At 50.6% G+C, this 14,419-nt stretch overlaps 1 protein-coding gene and 1 non-coding gene across 2 annotated transcripts; both read right to left on the bottom strand.

The window, feature by feature from the left end:
• Positions 1 to 10,095: 10,095 nt before the first annotated feature.
• RPS11 (ribosomal protein S11) lies at positions 10,096 to 12,413 on the bottom strand. The gene is made up of 5 exons (XM_027080229.1): positions 12,292 to 12,413; positions 11,475 to 11,606; positions 11,203 to 11,278; positions 10,745 to 10,874; positions 10,096 to 10,272 (listed from the first exon to the last, which is right to left on the bottom strand). Exons 1-5 carry the CDS (start codon positions 12,304 to 12,306, stop codon positions 10,149 to 10,151), a joined length of 477 nt encoding a protein of 158 aa, XP_026936030.1. The 5' UTR covers positions 12,307 to 12,413; the 3' UTR covers positions 10,096 to 10,148.
• LOC113606298 (small nucleolar RNA SNORD35) lies at positions 10,986 to 11,075 on the bottom strand. Its single transcript, XR_003427485.1, has one exon. It is a non-coding gene; the product is annotated as a small nucleolar RNA SNORD35 (small nucleolar RNA).
• Positions 12,414 to 14,419: the final 2,006 nt, after the last annotated feature.

Genomic DNA, 14,419 nt, shown 5'->3' with positions numbered 1-14,419 from the left:
ATCACCCCAAAGGGGACCCTAGAGACGTTAAGGGGCCCCTGCTCCCCCCAGCCCCTGGCAACCACAAATTTACTTTCTCTCTCTATGGATTTTGCCTATTCTGGACGTTTCAGATGAATGGAATCCTACAATATTGTGGCATTTTGTGTCTGGCTTTTCATTTAGCATACTGTTTTTGTTTGTTTTTGGTCGCTCTGCAAGGCTTGTGGAAGATCTCAGTGAAAGCACGGAGCCCTAACCACTGGATGGCCAGGGAATGCCCCAGAAGATTGTTTTCAAGATTTATCCACATGGTAGCCTGTACCAGGACTTCGTTCCTTCTTATGGGGGGATAGTTTTTTTTTTTTTTTTTTGAATTTTACTTTATTTTTTATACAGCAGGTTCTTATTAGTTACCTATTTTGTATATATTAGTGTATATATGTCAATCCCAATCTCCCAATTCATCAGGTGGATAGTATTCTATTGTAGGGACTGACCACATTTCATTCATTCATTCATCAACTGACGGACATTTAGGTTATTTCCACTGTTTGGCTATTGTGAATAATGCTGCTGTGAACATTTGTGTACAAGTTTTTTGTTTTGTTTTGTTTTTGCATAGCTGTATTCAATTCTTTTGGGTATATACCCAGGAGTGGACTTGCTAGGTGGTCATATGATGTATTAGTCAGGGTTTTCTGGAGGAACAGAATCAACAGGATATATATATATACACACATATATAAAGAGACTTGGTATAAGGAATTGGCGCACGTGATTGTGGAGACTTGGTGAGTTCAAAATCTGATAGGGATGGCCGGCAGGCTGGGGACTCTGGAAAGAGTTACATTTCAAGTCTAAAGGCAGGCAGTCTGGAAAACCAAGAAGAGTTCATCTTGCAGATGAAATCCAAAGGCAGTCTGCTCTCAGAGTTCCCCTTTGCTTGCTGGGGGGAGGGGAGTTTTCCACCTTCAACTGATTGGATGAGGCCCACCCACATTTTGAAGAGTGGTCGGCTTTACTCAGAGCCCGCTGATTTCTGTGTAAATCTCATCCCAAACACCCTCACAGAAACATCCAGAGTAATGTTGGACCAAACAACCGGGCACTGTGGCCCAGCCAAGTTGACACATGTGTTAAACGATGACAGATGGTAAATCTATGTTCAACTAAGTGAGGGACCTCTGTTCATTTCATGACTCTCCCTGGGTCCTGCTAGAATATCCACTAAGATCCACCCTGATGCTGAAGGATCCCGCTTTCATGTCCCATGAGTCCTAAAATACCTTGGGGAACTTGCCATGCCCAACCATCACCTCTACGTCCCTTGGGATCCAGCTGTCTCCGGAGCACCATTCCAGCCCCTGGGCTCTCATTTTAAAGGCCCTCAGGACCCTACTCTGATGTTCCTTGGACCGCTTCGCCACCAGAGAAGTCCCTGGTTATCCATTTTAAATAAAGCAGTGTGTACATTTCAATCCCACACTCCCTAACTGTCCCTTCCCCCCACCCTTCCCCCCTGGTAACCTAAGTCTGTGAGTCTGATTCTGTTTTGTAAATAAGTTCACTTGTATCATTTATTTTTAGATTCTGCCTGTAAGAGATATCATACCATATTTCTCTTTCTCTGTCTGACTTACTTCACTCAGTATGACAATCTCTAGGTCCATCCATGTTGCATGTGGCATTATTTCATTCTTTTTAACGGCTGTGTAATATTCCATTGTATATATGTACAGCATCTTCTTTAACCATTCCTCTGTTAATTGATATAACTAATTTTAACGCTGATGTCCCTGGAGTTCTCCTGGACCATCACCAGAGGCCACTACCATGCCCCTGGGTCTCTGAAAATCTCAGGCTCCCACCCCCAAGCTCCTTGGGTCCCAGATAGTATCCTGAGACCCAGTGATAGAGCCTTCAGGAGGCTACACCAACATCCCACAGAGTTGGCCACGCCATCCCTGAATCCTGCTAAATCAGTCCTGAGCCCTCGCAGAACAATTGCTGTGACCCACTCAGGAACGGCCACAAAGTGCCCTCAGCCCCAGGCTCGCTCCCTGCTGCCGAACCTGAGCGAATCCTTCAGGTTCTGTCAGAAAGCTGAGCGGGGCTCCCCAGGCCCACTCCTGGGTTCTCTCTATTACTATCTCTCACCAGGCCCTGCCCTATCCAGAACCTCCCCATGAAAGACAGATAGACACAGAGAGATGGATAGATAGGTAGGTAGGTAAGGAGGTAGATAGATGATAGATAGAAAAATAGGCAGATAGGTTGGTAGGCAGGCAGTCAGACAGACCGACGGACAGATGGATGCTAGAAAAATAGAGACAGACAGACAAAACAGACGGACAAATAGGTAGGTAGGCAGGTAGACAGATAGACAGACAGATAGAAAAATAGAAACAGGGACTTCCCTGGTGGTGCAGTGGTTAAGAATCCGCCCAACAATGCAGGGGACACGGGTTCCATCCCTGGTCCGGGAAGATTCCACATGCTGTGGAGCAAATAAGCCCGTGGGCCACAACTACTGAGCCCACGTGCCACAACTACTGAAGCCCACATACATAGAGCCCGTGCTCCGCAACAAGAGAAGCCACCGCAGTGAGAAGCCTGTGCACCTCAATGAAGAGTAGCCCCCCTCTCCGCAACTAGAGAAAGTCCAGGCAGAGCAACAAAGACCCAATGCCACCAAAAAAAAAAAAAAAAAAAGAAAAGAAAAGAAAAACAGAAACAATTAGACAGACGCTCTAGGACATTCTATAACATCCCTACCAGGCAAGAAACTTTCCGCATTTCCCAGGAACTTGCTGTTGCGGCCCCTCATCCAGATGGATTGCTGCTCCCTCATCCCGAGACCCCACTAAAAAAGGACCCTCAGGGAATTCCCTGGCAGTCCAGTGGTTAGGACTCTGCGCTTTCACTGCCGTGGCCCGGGGTGGATCCCTGGTTGGGGAATCCCACAAGCTGCCTGGTGCGACCTAAGAATAAAAAAAAGGACTTCCCTGGTGGCGCGGTGGTTAAGAATCCCCCTGCCAATGCAGGCGACATGGGTTTGAGCCCTGGTGCAGGAAGATCCTACATGCCGCGGAGCAACTAAGCCCGTGTGCCACAGCTACTGAGCCTGCGCTATACAGCCCGCAAGCCACAACTACTGAGCCCGTGCTCTGCAACAAGAGAAGCCACCGCAGTGAGAGTAGCCCCCGCTCACCACAACTAGAGAAAGCCTGTGCGCAGCAACGAAGACCCAATGCAGCCAAAGTAAATAAATAAATAAATAAAATTAAAAATAAATAAATAAAATAAAAATTTAAAAATAGTTTTTAAAAAAAGGGCCCTCAGGTCCTGCTACACGCTCTGTGTATCCCCTTTTGATACCCTGAGTCCTACTCCAATGGCTCACACAGCCTGTAGGATTCTCCTCTATTGCCTAGGACCCTAAAATAATGCCACCAGAGCCCTGATGACAAGCCCTTGGGTTCCTGTCACTATGCTCCCAGGACCCAAGTACATTGCCCCTGGGGGCCTTGCCAGTGGTCCCAGGTCCATCTGTGATGCTCACATCCCTCTGCAGCTCCTGCTTTACCCAGCCCTGGGTAGTTCCTCTAGGTGTCCTCAATCCTACTACAATGTCCCATTGGTGTCACTTCAACACCTCTCAGGACCCCTAATCTACCTGTCCTGCCAAAAAGTCCTTTGGTTCCTGTTAACACGTCCCCAGGATCCTGCAATACTCCCACTGCATGCTCAGAAGGTCCCCTGGATCCTGCTAAAATATGTCTAGTCTTCCCTCATGTGGCCTTGAGGGTCACCAAAATGAACTTGGGGTGTCCTCTCTAAGCCCTAGGGGCCCTGCCAGGACCCTATTAGAATGCCTCTAGCCTTACCATGAAGTGTGTTTTTTGGGGTCACGCTGTGCAGCATGCCAGATCTCAGTTCCCCGACCAGGGATTGAACCCATGCCCCCTGCAGTGGAAGCTTGGAGTCTTAACCACTGGACCGCCAGGGAAGTCCCACCAGGAAGTCTTTAGGGTCCTGCTAGAACATACCAAGGGCCTGCTATTCTGTGTTCTATGGCGCTCTGGGAAAATTCCCACAGGCTTTTATCCATGCGTCCTGGGATCCTGCATCAGTGGCCATCCACAGTGGGTCTAGAATGTTGTATTAGTGTCTTATGGCTGCTGTAACCCATCACCACAGACTTAGTGGCTTCAAATAACACAAACATGTTCTTACAGTTCTGGAGGTCAGACATCTAAAATGGGTCCGCAAGACTATTCCTTCTGGAGGCTCCAGGGAAGAATCCATTTCTTTGCCTTTTCCAGCTGCTAGAGGTCGCCTGCATTCCTTGGCTTGTGGCCCCTTCCTCCATCTTCAAAGCCAGCACCTTCTCTCCTCTCTGACTTCTGTGGTCCTCCTTACAACTCTCTGACTCTGATCCTCTGCCTCCCTCTTATAAGGACCCTTGTGATGACATTGGTCCCACCTGGATAATCCAAGATCATCTCTGCATCCTGAATTTAATCACATCTGCAAAGTCCCTTTTATCATACAAGGTCACATAATCACAGGTTTTGGAGGATTAGGGCACAGACATCTTTGAGGGATCCTTATTCAGCCTACCACGGTCAAGGTCATGGAAGGTGCCCTCCCGTGCCCCTGCTGTAAAGTCCCCATTCTGACCTCCTCTCCCTCCTGTTAGAACGGTCTCAGGGTTTAGCCATGAGGCCTCTCAGAGGTCGGCCTGAACATTCCCCATAATGTCCCTCCTTCCTGCTACAAAAGAAAAAGCCCTCAAGGTCCCTTAATACCCACTGGGAATCCCTGCTAAGTATCCTGGAGTCCTGCTATGTCTTCAGGGACCATTTACAGCATCTGTTGGCTGTCTCCTGTCTTATCCCCAGGGTCCTATGCTCTAATGATCCCTGCCTACACCTCCCCCCTTTTTTTCTTTTGGGAGGTGTGGCACGCGCCATGCAGCTTGAAGGGATTGAACCTGGGCCATGACAGTGAAAGCACCGAGTCCTAACCACTGGACCACCAGGGAAGTCCCTCCGCCTATGCCCTTTAGATTCCCTGGGGGCCTACTATCATGTCCTCAGGGGCCCATCATAAAGCAATAGAAAGCCCCAGCAGGACAATTACTAATGTGCAGGGCCCAGTGATAAATGAAAACGTGGGGCCCTTTGTTCCGACTTCAAAACTAACCAAGCGCGGGTCCCTTTGGAACAACTGCTTGAACAGCGTGGAGCGCTCACCCATGAAGCCGCCTTGGTCCCTGGGGACTGCCCCTGGCAGCTCCAAGCTTTCTCCCTGAATCACCACCTTAACATCCGCCCCTCCTCTCTGCACCTGCACTGTAGTGCCCCCTACTGACCCCAGGAAGCAATCACACCTGAGTTCAAGACCAAATCCTGCCTCTTCCAGGTGGGCTTCTCTGAGCCTCAGTTTCTTTATCTGTGAAATGGGATAATAATCGTACCTACTTTGGTAGAGAGGCTTTAATGACTCACAGGTTTGGCACAAGGCACATAGTAGAGCATAGTAATAACCTGTTCCCCATACTGCCCCCCCACCTCAGGATGCTGTTAAGGTCCCCAGCGGTGCACTTGATGGTAGGCTCGCAGACACCAGGCCCTGGATCTGTCTTGCTCACTCTTGCATCCCCAGGGGCCAGCACAGGAAACATTAGCAGAATGAATGAAGCCAACAATGAATGACCCTGGGCTGGTTTAATATGTCCCTATAACTTTTCTAGAACGGCCTTGGTATCCTGTTAGAATGTTCTAGCAGAATCTGAATCTATATTCACCCCTGAAACAATCCGTGGGTCTGGGAGCTGGGACTTCCCATAATGTGAGACCCCAGGGTTTTCCCTTGATGCGCTCAGGGCAGTGTTAAAATATAGCAGCAGGGCTGCTCAAACATATGAACCTGCTCCGATCCCCTTTCCCTAGACTCCACTCACAGACCTCAGGGCCAGTTAAATGAATCCTGGTGCCCGCTCCACACATAGTACTCACGCGCCAGCTCTCATACAACCTGGGTGTCGCAACCGCCAACAGAACCTGCTACAAGACCCTGAGGTCCCACTATAATTCATCATTACTACGTCCTGCTGTAATACTGCAGGGGGCTGCAGTGACGCTCGCCAGTATGACTACAGTAGAACAATCCTGTGGTCTGCTGTGACAGATGTGAGGCCATGATACATTATGATATAACCAATATCTGCCCTGTTTTCATGTAACAGGCCTGACACCCGCTGTCATCATAAGCCAGGACCCTGCTATGAAATTGCGCTTGGAGCTAATTTCCCTGCAAAATGGCCACTGGGGCCTCCTGTAAGAGGCATACGATAGAATATTCCAGGAGCATGCTAAAATAGTCTCAAGATCCCATGACAAACCACTAGGATTTGCTATAGTAGACCCAGGGTTCCACAACCATTTAATACCTCTGGGGCTACCTGCCAAAGACTCTTGTCCTTGGGCCTGTCCAAAGGGACTCAGGGCCTGCTACACCAAGACATCACTGGGCTTTGTTCTAACAATAGGCTCAGGAATGCGACATAATCACTTCCCTAAGAAGTATCACTTACTGGAACTAGTTCTACCGCAAACAACACAGGTGAGCATATTTCATCCTCCCAATGGGGCAGGGAGGCAAGATTTTACAGATTAGGAAACTGAAGCTCTGTGGTTCTCGGGGGAGTCAAGCCCAAGGTCCCAAGGTCATGCAGCTAATGACAGCAGGGCTAGAATCTGGAACAGAGCCCGCAGGCTTAATGCTTACATTTGGAGGTTTCTCAGCATGTTCACTGCTTCCGGTTACTCCATGCCTTGAGACCTAGTGTAAACAGATAGGTTAGGGGGTCCCCGGAAAAAAAGAACCAGGAGTGGCTTTCTTGACATAAGAGAAGCCATTCTGGCTTAAGCCGTTTTGTGATCTAAGCCTGGCTGCAATGCTTGCCCTTGAACAGGTCTCAGTAATCCTTGATCTTAAGGGAAGTTAGGGAACAAAGAGAAAAGGAAAAGCAGTCAAAGAAACAATAGTTCAACAATAATCAGAGTCCTAATTCCTCCTCAAGGGATGTACAGAACAGTCTGATACAGTTTTTGAGCTCTTCAGGAACTAAGGCCCCCAGCCAGGTGAAGGACAGAAAAACGTTGACCCTCCTGACTTCAATCAACTAAAGCTTGGACCCTGGCGACCTTTGCCCCAATTCTGTGCTGAATTCTCTGCTCCAGCCCCCTCATGAATATGCATGTCGTCTTAGCTTAAAACTTCCCCAGTTTTGCTGTTGGAGAGGTACTGCTTTGGGAAAGATCCCCGGTGTTCTCCTTACTTGCCGCAGGTAATAAATCCTTCGTTCTCCTGATGTTTCGCTCTGTGTGTCTTTTGACTCGACACCCACCAAGAGGTGAACCCAGTTTTTGGTCAAGCCTGGCCTGTGAGAACGTGAGGATTTAACTTTAAATGGACTCACTCCGGGAGTTACCTGGCGGTCCTGGCCTGGCCTGTGAGAACGTGAGGATTTAACTTTAAATGGACTCACTCCGGGAGTTACCTGGCGGTCCAGTGGCTAGGACTCCGCGCTCTCACTGTCAAGGGCCTGGGTTTGATCCCTGGTCAGGGAATGGTGCAGCCAAAACTAAACAAACAAATAAATCAATCAATTCACTCAACTAAACATGTTTGGAGCACCTGCAATCTGTCCCAGGCGCTGGGGCTGCAGAGATTCCGTGTCTTCTTGGAGTTTGTATTCCAGGGGCCAACAGGTAAACAAATAAACGTGCCATATCATACAGGATTTGTACAGCAAATATGCCATAAACGGGTTTTCCTGTCTATGTAAGACATTCAAGCAGGGAAGGGAGATTGGGAGGGTTGGAGGTTCTCCAAGTGGAAAGAGGTTGGTGAGAATTAGAGATTAAGGGATGAGGGAGGGAGCCAGGTGGAAGCCTGGTGTTAGAGGTTCCTCGGGGCAGAGGGCACAGCCAGTGCAAAGGCAGGAGGGCGCAAGTCAGGGGTGCAGGCAGAGTGAGGATGGGGGCGGGCAGGTAGGCAGAGGGGAAGCTCTGAGGCTGTGACCTGGGCCTAGGAGTTGAATCTCTAGCTGTCACAGTTCTCTAAGAAAGGCAGGTAAAGTCCTCTCCCACTCATCAGGCCAGAGAACTGGTACAGCCCGGGGAGCCTTCTCCTTGGAGTTTGTGAGCTGACCCACCAGGAAGCCTGTCGGGTGTCCCCACCAGGCACACGGTCACCGACACTAGGTAGCCTGATGATGGGGTGCCGAGGAGACGCCCAGGAACCCGCCGCGTGGGAGGAAGCAGGGGAGCTGGGCTGTTGTTTTTGTAAACACGGCGGCCCCGCCCCAAACGGAAACACCTGTGGGTGTGGGCTCCTGGAGTGGCCTCAGATCCCCCGCTGGGTCTCTGTTCCCTCTCCGCAGCTCTGTCCCCCCGCCCCCGGGTCCCAGTCCCCCTCCTCAGGGTCTCTATCCCTCCAGCACTGGGTGGGGCAGGCGTGCAGGCTGAACCTCAGGGCGGTGCCCCCCTCTGACCCGTCCCTGCCCCTTCCTGCCCTCTTTGACGCGGCCCCCGCTTCCTCTGGCAGGAACCCCCGCCCTCGCCAGGCCTGGGTAAAAAGGAGCCCCCGGGCCGGTCCAGAGGCCAAGTCCTGGGAGGCAGCAGCGGCGGCTCCTCTCTCCTCACGGCCCTGTCTCCCAACCCTTGTACCAGTGTGTGCCTCAGTCCCTGGTACAGGCATGGGGGTCAGGGACCTGGGGACCCAGCAGCGCCAGGCCCCCAGGGGTGAAGGCAGCGGGGCGACTCCGGCACTTCCCTTCTGCCTATGCCTCCATCTCTGCCCAGCTGTGGCTCTGGTGAGGGTCTCTGCTTCAGATCCCCAAGTTCCTGGGTCCCTCTCTGTGGTGTTTCTCATTCTGTCCGCACCTGCCACCCACCCCACGCGTGCCTCTTTGTCATGTTCTCCAGGCCCATCTCTGCCTCTGGAATCTGAGTCTGTCCCTGGGCTGTGGTTTCTGTCCCTGTTCGGTGTCCAGCTGAGGGCTCTGTCCCAAATCTCTCTCCTGATCTCTGTATCTGACACTCAAGTTCCCTCTTCCTTTCCCCATTTTTCTCTGCTTCTAACAGAAAGCCTTCCTGCCATTACCAGCTGTTAAGCTCTCTCCATCTCCCAGGTTTTTTCCCTGGCAGTCAAGGTCACCATGTCCTGCCCTGTCAGAAATCCCTTCCCCTTCATTTGCCTGGCTCTGTCCCCTTTCTCCCCATCTCCAATTTCTCTCCTCACCCAAGGCCACCCCACTTGGTCTGTCCCAGATCAGTCCCACCTCCACGGACTTCCTATCCATTTCTGAGCAGCCTGCAGCCCCGCACTGCTGGCTGGCCTTACTAAGCGACTTATCTTAAAGGCTAATTTCCTTACTTGCATTCTTAGGCAAAGAAAATGTCCATAATCTGACACGTGGAGCTCAGCTACTCCTTGGGGGACCCCAGGCAGAGAACTTGCCCCCTTAGATGAGTTTGCTCATCTGCAAACAGGCATGGTGCCCACCTAGGAGGGGACTGTGGAGCATGCAGGAGGGCGGGTGCCTTGCTTCCCTGCCCCACTCCTTCCCTGTCAGGGTACAGTCCCAGGTTGAAGTCAAGACCCTCATAGTTCCGAACCGCGCAGCTGTGTACTCCTCAAGCACACCCAACACATGCTGACCCCCAGCAAAGCCCAGAGGGCCACTACTTCTTCCTTACCGTCCCCTCGGAGGCCAGAAAGGGCCCAGAGTCTAGAGAACCCAGGAACCTCCACCCTCACTCACTTCCTCCCCAGAGACTTGCAGGAGGAGCTCAACACCAAGTAGAAGGCATTAGGTACTCCGACACCAAAAGCTGACCAGGACCAAAAGACCAGAGAGGGGCAGCATCTTGCTACAGGTTGTCTTCACCCAGAGACGAGAGGGCAGGAAGCAGGATTTGGTCCCCATCCTTACGCCCCCAAAGAATGAAAAACAGCCCCATCTTTTACATCAACCCCACTTAATTCCCAGGGACACGCCCTCCCTCTGATAAGGGCATGGATACGGAACCTGGCCCGTGACTGGGAAAATAACTTTTATTTTGTTTGGGGCAGTGGGCAGGGGTCTGGTCTCAGAACTTCTGGAACTGCTTCTTGGTGCCGGCAGCCTTGGTGACCTTGAGCACGTTGAAGCGCACCGTCTTGCTCAGGGGCCGGCACTCGCCCACTGTGACAATGTCACCAATCTGGACGTCCCTGTGGGGGTGAGCAGCACCATGTCAGAGGGACTCTGCCCCAAGCAGGCCCTAAAGGTACCTGACTGTCTCCAGGTGGAGACCTGTCACCTTTGGCTCCTCCAAACCCCAACCAAGCTGCTATTTCCAGTTCCATCTGCACTGCACGCCGCCCTGTCGTTATTTAATGAGCAATAACTATGAAAGGCGCCAAGCTCAATGCCATGCAGAGAATGCTCCTACCCTTCCAGGACAGAAGACCTCCAACTAGCACCTCCATTTTGCAGAGAACGGGAGGCTCCCAAAGATGGTGATACAGGGTCCCCTCACTAACCGCCCCCGCCCCCAACAGCTGACTACCTTCACACGGCAGCCAGGGCGTCCTGTTAACGGCCAAAGCACATCCCAAGCCACCCAGATTCTTGTGCAGCCCACCCCCTCCTCTCTGCCTGGGAGGGCAGCTCAGCGGGGCTACCTGGGGCCACCGTGCTCACCTGAAGCAGGGGGAAAGGTGCACAGACATGTTCTTGTGGCGCTTCTCGAAGCGGTTGTACTTCCGGATGTAGTGCAGGTAGTCTCGGCGGATGACAATGGTCCTCTGCATCTTCATTTTGGTCACCACACCTGGGGGGAAGTGGCAGATCCCGGGTCAGGCCCCATACGGAAGGGAGCCATGGGCAGCCCAGGGCATGCTGGGAATCGGGGGCCGCTGAGCAGGGTTCCCAAGAAGCCCTGCTCCTGGCATCAGCTGTGCCAACTGCTTTCTCAGCAGTGCCTGCGGTGGGCATCTGAAGACCATCGTGAAAATAACAGACATCACCTGCCAGTGCCCGCCATAACCAGGAGTCTGCCAACCCCTTCCTCACCCAGGACCCCGGGGTCTCAGCGTCCCCAGCCCCTCCTCCCTCAGACCCGGGAATCTGAACCCAAGCCCCCAGAGGTCCTCACTTACCAGACAGGATTCGCCCTCGGATGGAGACATTACCAGTAAAAGGGCATTTCTTGTCAATGTAGGTGCCCTCGATGGCCTGAAGGGATAAGGAGGATTAGCGAGCCCTAAATGGTAGTTCCTGAAAAGAACAGGGGTGTGGCCTCCCTGTAGACACAAAACTACGTTTCCCAGCAGCCCCAGCAACAGCCACTCAGATGCGGATAGGGCAACTCAGTTTGGGCACACGTGCAGGGAAACAGGGATCTCCTCCTTTCTTCTGAGGATCCCCATACCTCCTTCGGTGTCTTGAAGCCCAAACCAATGTTCTTGTAGTATCGCGGGAGCTTCTCCTTGCCAGTTTCTCCAAGCAGAACCCTCTTCTTATTTTGAAAGATGGTCGGCTGCTTTTGGTACGCACGCTCAGTCTACAGGGATGAGGTGGAAGCTGGTAAGCTTGCAGCAGGCAGCAACCTGGTCTGGAAAGCTTCACAAACCCCCCAGATCTCATCCTCTGCAGTATTTAACTCCCCAAACGCTGCACTCACCCAAATTTACCCCTAACCCAGACTCAACTCTAAACCCGGGGTTACGTCGGTATTTACGGTCAAACACCTTCCACCGCCTGCAGAATTCACCCCTTAAAACCCAAAGATACAGAACCATCCCTCTAACACCCTGGACACCCTTCAGCAAGAATTATTCTCCAAGACACAAAGATACCCACCCAGGAGTCACTCCTTATTAATTACATGGGGCTCCAAAATTAAATACCAAAACGATGGGCTCCCTGGAGTAGCCCTTAGGACTCAGTTCTCACAGGATTAACCCTACAGCCTAAGGCCTCCAGAAAAACACTCTGTAAACCTTGAGTTTTAAAAAAGATAACTCCTAAAAAGCTTGAGGCTTAATTACACCCTAAATGCGGAGTTCCTAAGATTTAGGAGGCGCCAATCGAGATTAATGCCAAGACACGCGCCCTCTGCCCGAATTTCCCTGGGAAATCGAGGACGCCCAGAATTAACCCCCAAACTGGGGCGCGGACTCCCGCTCTCCAGGACACGCCCCTGAAGCCCGGGCCCCGCTAGGTCTGCGTCAGCCCCGAGCCCGAACCTGAATGTCCGCCATCTTCCCGGCCGCCTGAAAAAAGGAAAGCCGCGACGGCGTCCCGGTTTCCTTATCGATTGCACAGAAGCTAGAGAGGAAGTGACGAAAAAGGGGCAGGGTAACCCGATTTGAGGCGGAGCCTTGGCGAGACTCTGATTGACGGACTGCCCTACCCAAGCACGCGATTCGGAGACCGCACGGACGCTGCCATGACGTTCATGGCAGAGGGGCGGGAAGCGACAGACACTGTCTCGCGAGACTCTTTGGCCATCTTTGCGCGCCGTCGCGGTAGGTCACGGTGGGAAAGAGTGGCCAGCCTTGTTATCGCGAGAGTTGGCGGGAGGCGGCCTTGTTTCTGCGGGGAGTGGGACCACGTGGGGTTTGCGGACAGTGTGGCTGTGTCCGCTCAGGGTTTAAACGGGCTGTGGCGGCGGCCATCTTTTTGCAGGACCGGAGACCGGAAAGTCTTAGGAGCATGCATGCTCTGCGGCGCCGCCATCTTTGTGAGGAGCGGGCACTACCCACGAGTTTTGTGCAGTTTAGTGAACGTTGTTTTCCTCTATGGGCCATTTCATCCCCAGACAATGGTTTCGTGAAAAAATTAAATTAAATTAAAAAAATAAAAAGGCCTTCTGCTGATTGTAACAGCGCTGTCTAATAGTAGTTTCCGCTGTGATGAAATGTTCTGTGTCTGCGCTGTCCAACACAGTAGTCACTGGCACTGGAAGTGGGGTGCGTGCGACTGAGGACCTGAATTTTTAACTTTTTTTTTTTTTTTAGGTAAGAAGTGGATTTATTTAGAGAGAAACATATTCCACAGACAGAGTGTGGGCCATCCCAGAAGGTGAGAAAGGCCCTAACTTTAATTTTATTCGATTTAAATATAAATAGCTACATGGAGCTAGTATCTGCTGCGTTTGTCAGTGCACGTCTATAACTGAATACTAATTTATTGTTTTTTAAATTCTTGTCAAGCAAAATCTAACAGAGCAGTTGCCATGTGCCTGGCATTGTGCTAACAATCTAAGGATGGTTCGGTTACTATTCCCATTTTGCAGATGGGGAAACTGAGGCATTAGTTGCTCCAGGTTTCGCAGAAAATGAGAGGCAGAGGTGGGAATTGAACCTGGGCAGTCTGGCTCCAGCGTTCTTAGTCACTAACCTTTAAAGAAGGAAGCTTTGAGTCCTTTTTACAGTCACTTCACACTTAATGAGCACCTACTTGGTACCCGGCCCCCTTCTGGGCAGTGGTGGCAAGAACCCGGTGTCTCAAACCAACCCTGGCAGCTGTCCACACTCTAACTGACTTGCACCTTGTTGGGAGATTTCAAACTCCAGACCTTGGCACGGATAGGTGTCTTATGCCTCTTTCCTTAGTTAAGTCTTGGTCTAAAATTTCCCAGCGCTCTTAACTCCACAGAGTGTGGTTCTCTCTAAATAAATCCACTTCTTACCTATCACAATAAATAAATAAATAATAAAACCTTTGGGGAATGTACAGAATATTCAGTGATTTCGTGTTAGGACAAGTGTGCAACCATCTGAAAAAAAAATAAAGTTGGATCTCTACCACCTACTGTATACCAAAGTAAATTTCTGATGTGTAAGGATAAAATTTAGGTGGGTTTGGGGAATGAAACCATAAATGTACCAGAAGAAGACATGAGTTTTGTCTTTTTCACTTATGAGTCTAGCAAAGACTTTTTTTTTTTTTTTTTTTTGGCCACACCATGCAGCTTGTGTCATCTTAGTTCCCATGGCAGTGGAAGCACAGAGTCCTAACCACTGGACAACCAGGGAATTCCCTAGTAAAGACTTTTTTAAGCATTGCATTTAGAACATAAAATGTGTGCTCCCAACAAACTTCTACACAGGTCACAAAATATTATTCTTTTGATTTTTCTCCAATTTAAAAAAAAATTGAAGTATAGTTGATTTACAATGTGTTAGCTTCAGGTGTACAGCAAAGTGATTTAGTTATACATATAAATGTATATATATTCTTTTTCAGATTCTTTTCCATTATGTTATTACAAGATATTGAGTATAGTTGCCTGTGCTATACTGTAGGACCTAGTCATTTACCTATTTTATGTAGTGTGCATATGTTAATTCCAAACTCCCCTTGCCCCCT

The sequence above is a fragment of the Aethalodelphis obliquidens genome, unplaced genomic scaffold (assembly GCF_003676395.1).
Source record: "Aethalodelphis obliquidens isolate GAN/ISIS:26980383/991018 unplaced genomic scaffold, ASM367639v1 scaffold43, whole genome shotgun sequence".
NCBI classification, from domain to species: domain Eukaryota; kingdom Metazoa; phylum Chordata; class Mammalia; order Artiodactyla; family Delphinidae; genus Aethalodelphis; species Aethalodelphis obliquidens.
The sequence above is the reverse complement of the archived record's forward strand: the minus strand, read 5'-3'. Positions and strand labels throughout refer to the sequence as shown.

What these genes read in the sequence shown, in the direction of transcription:
- RPS11 (XM_027080229.1), bottom strand. An exon ending in GCTTCAAGACACCGAAGGAG is followed by an intron (nt 11,279 to 11,474) that starts GTATGGGGATCC and finishes TTATCCCTTCAG; the next exon opens with GCCATCGAGGGCACCTACAT. An exon ending in CACCTTTCCCCCTGCTTCAG is followed by an intron (nt 10,273 to 10,744) that starts GTGAGCACGGTG and finishes TCACCCCCACAG; the next exon opens with GGACGTCCAGATTGGTGACA.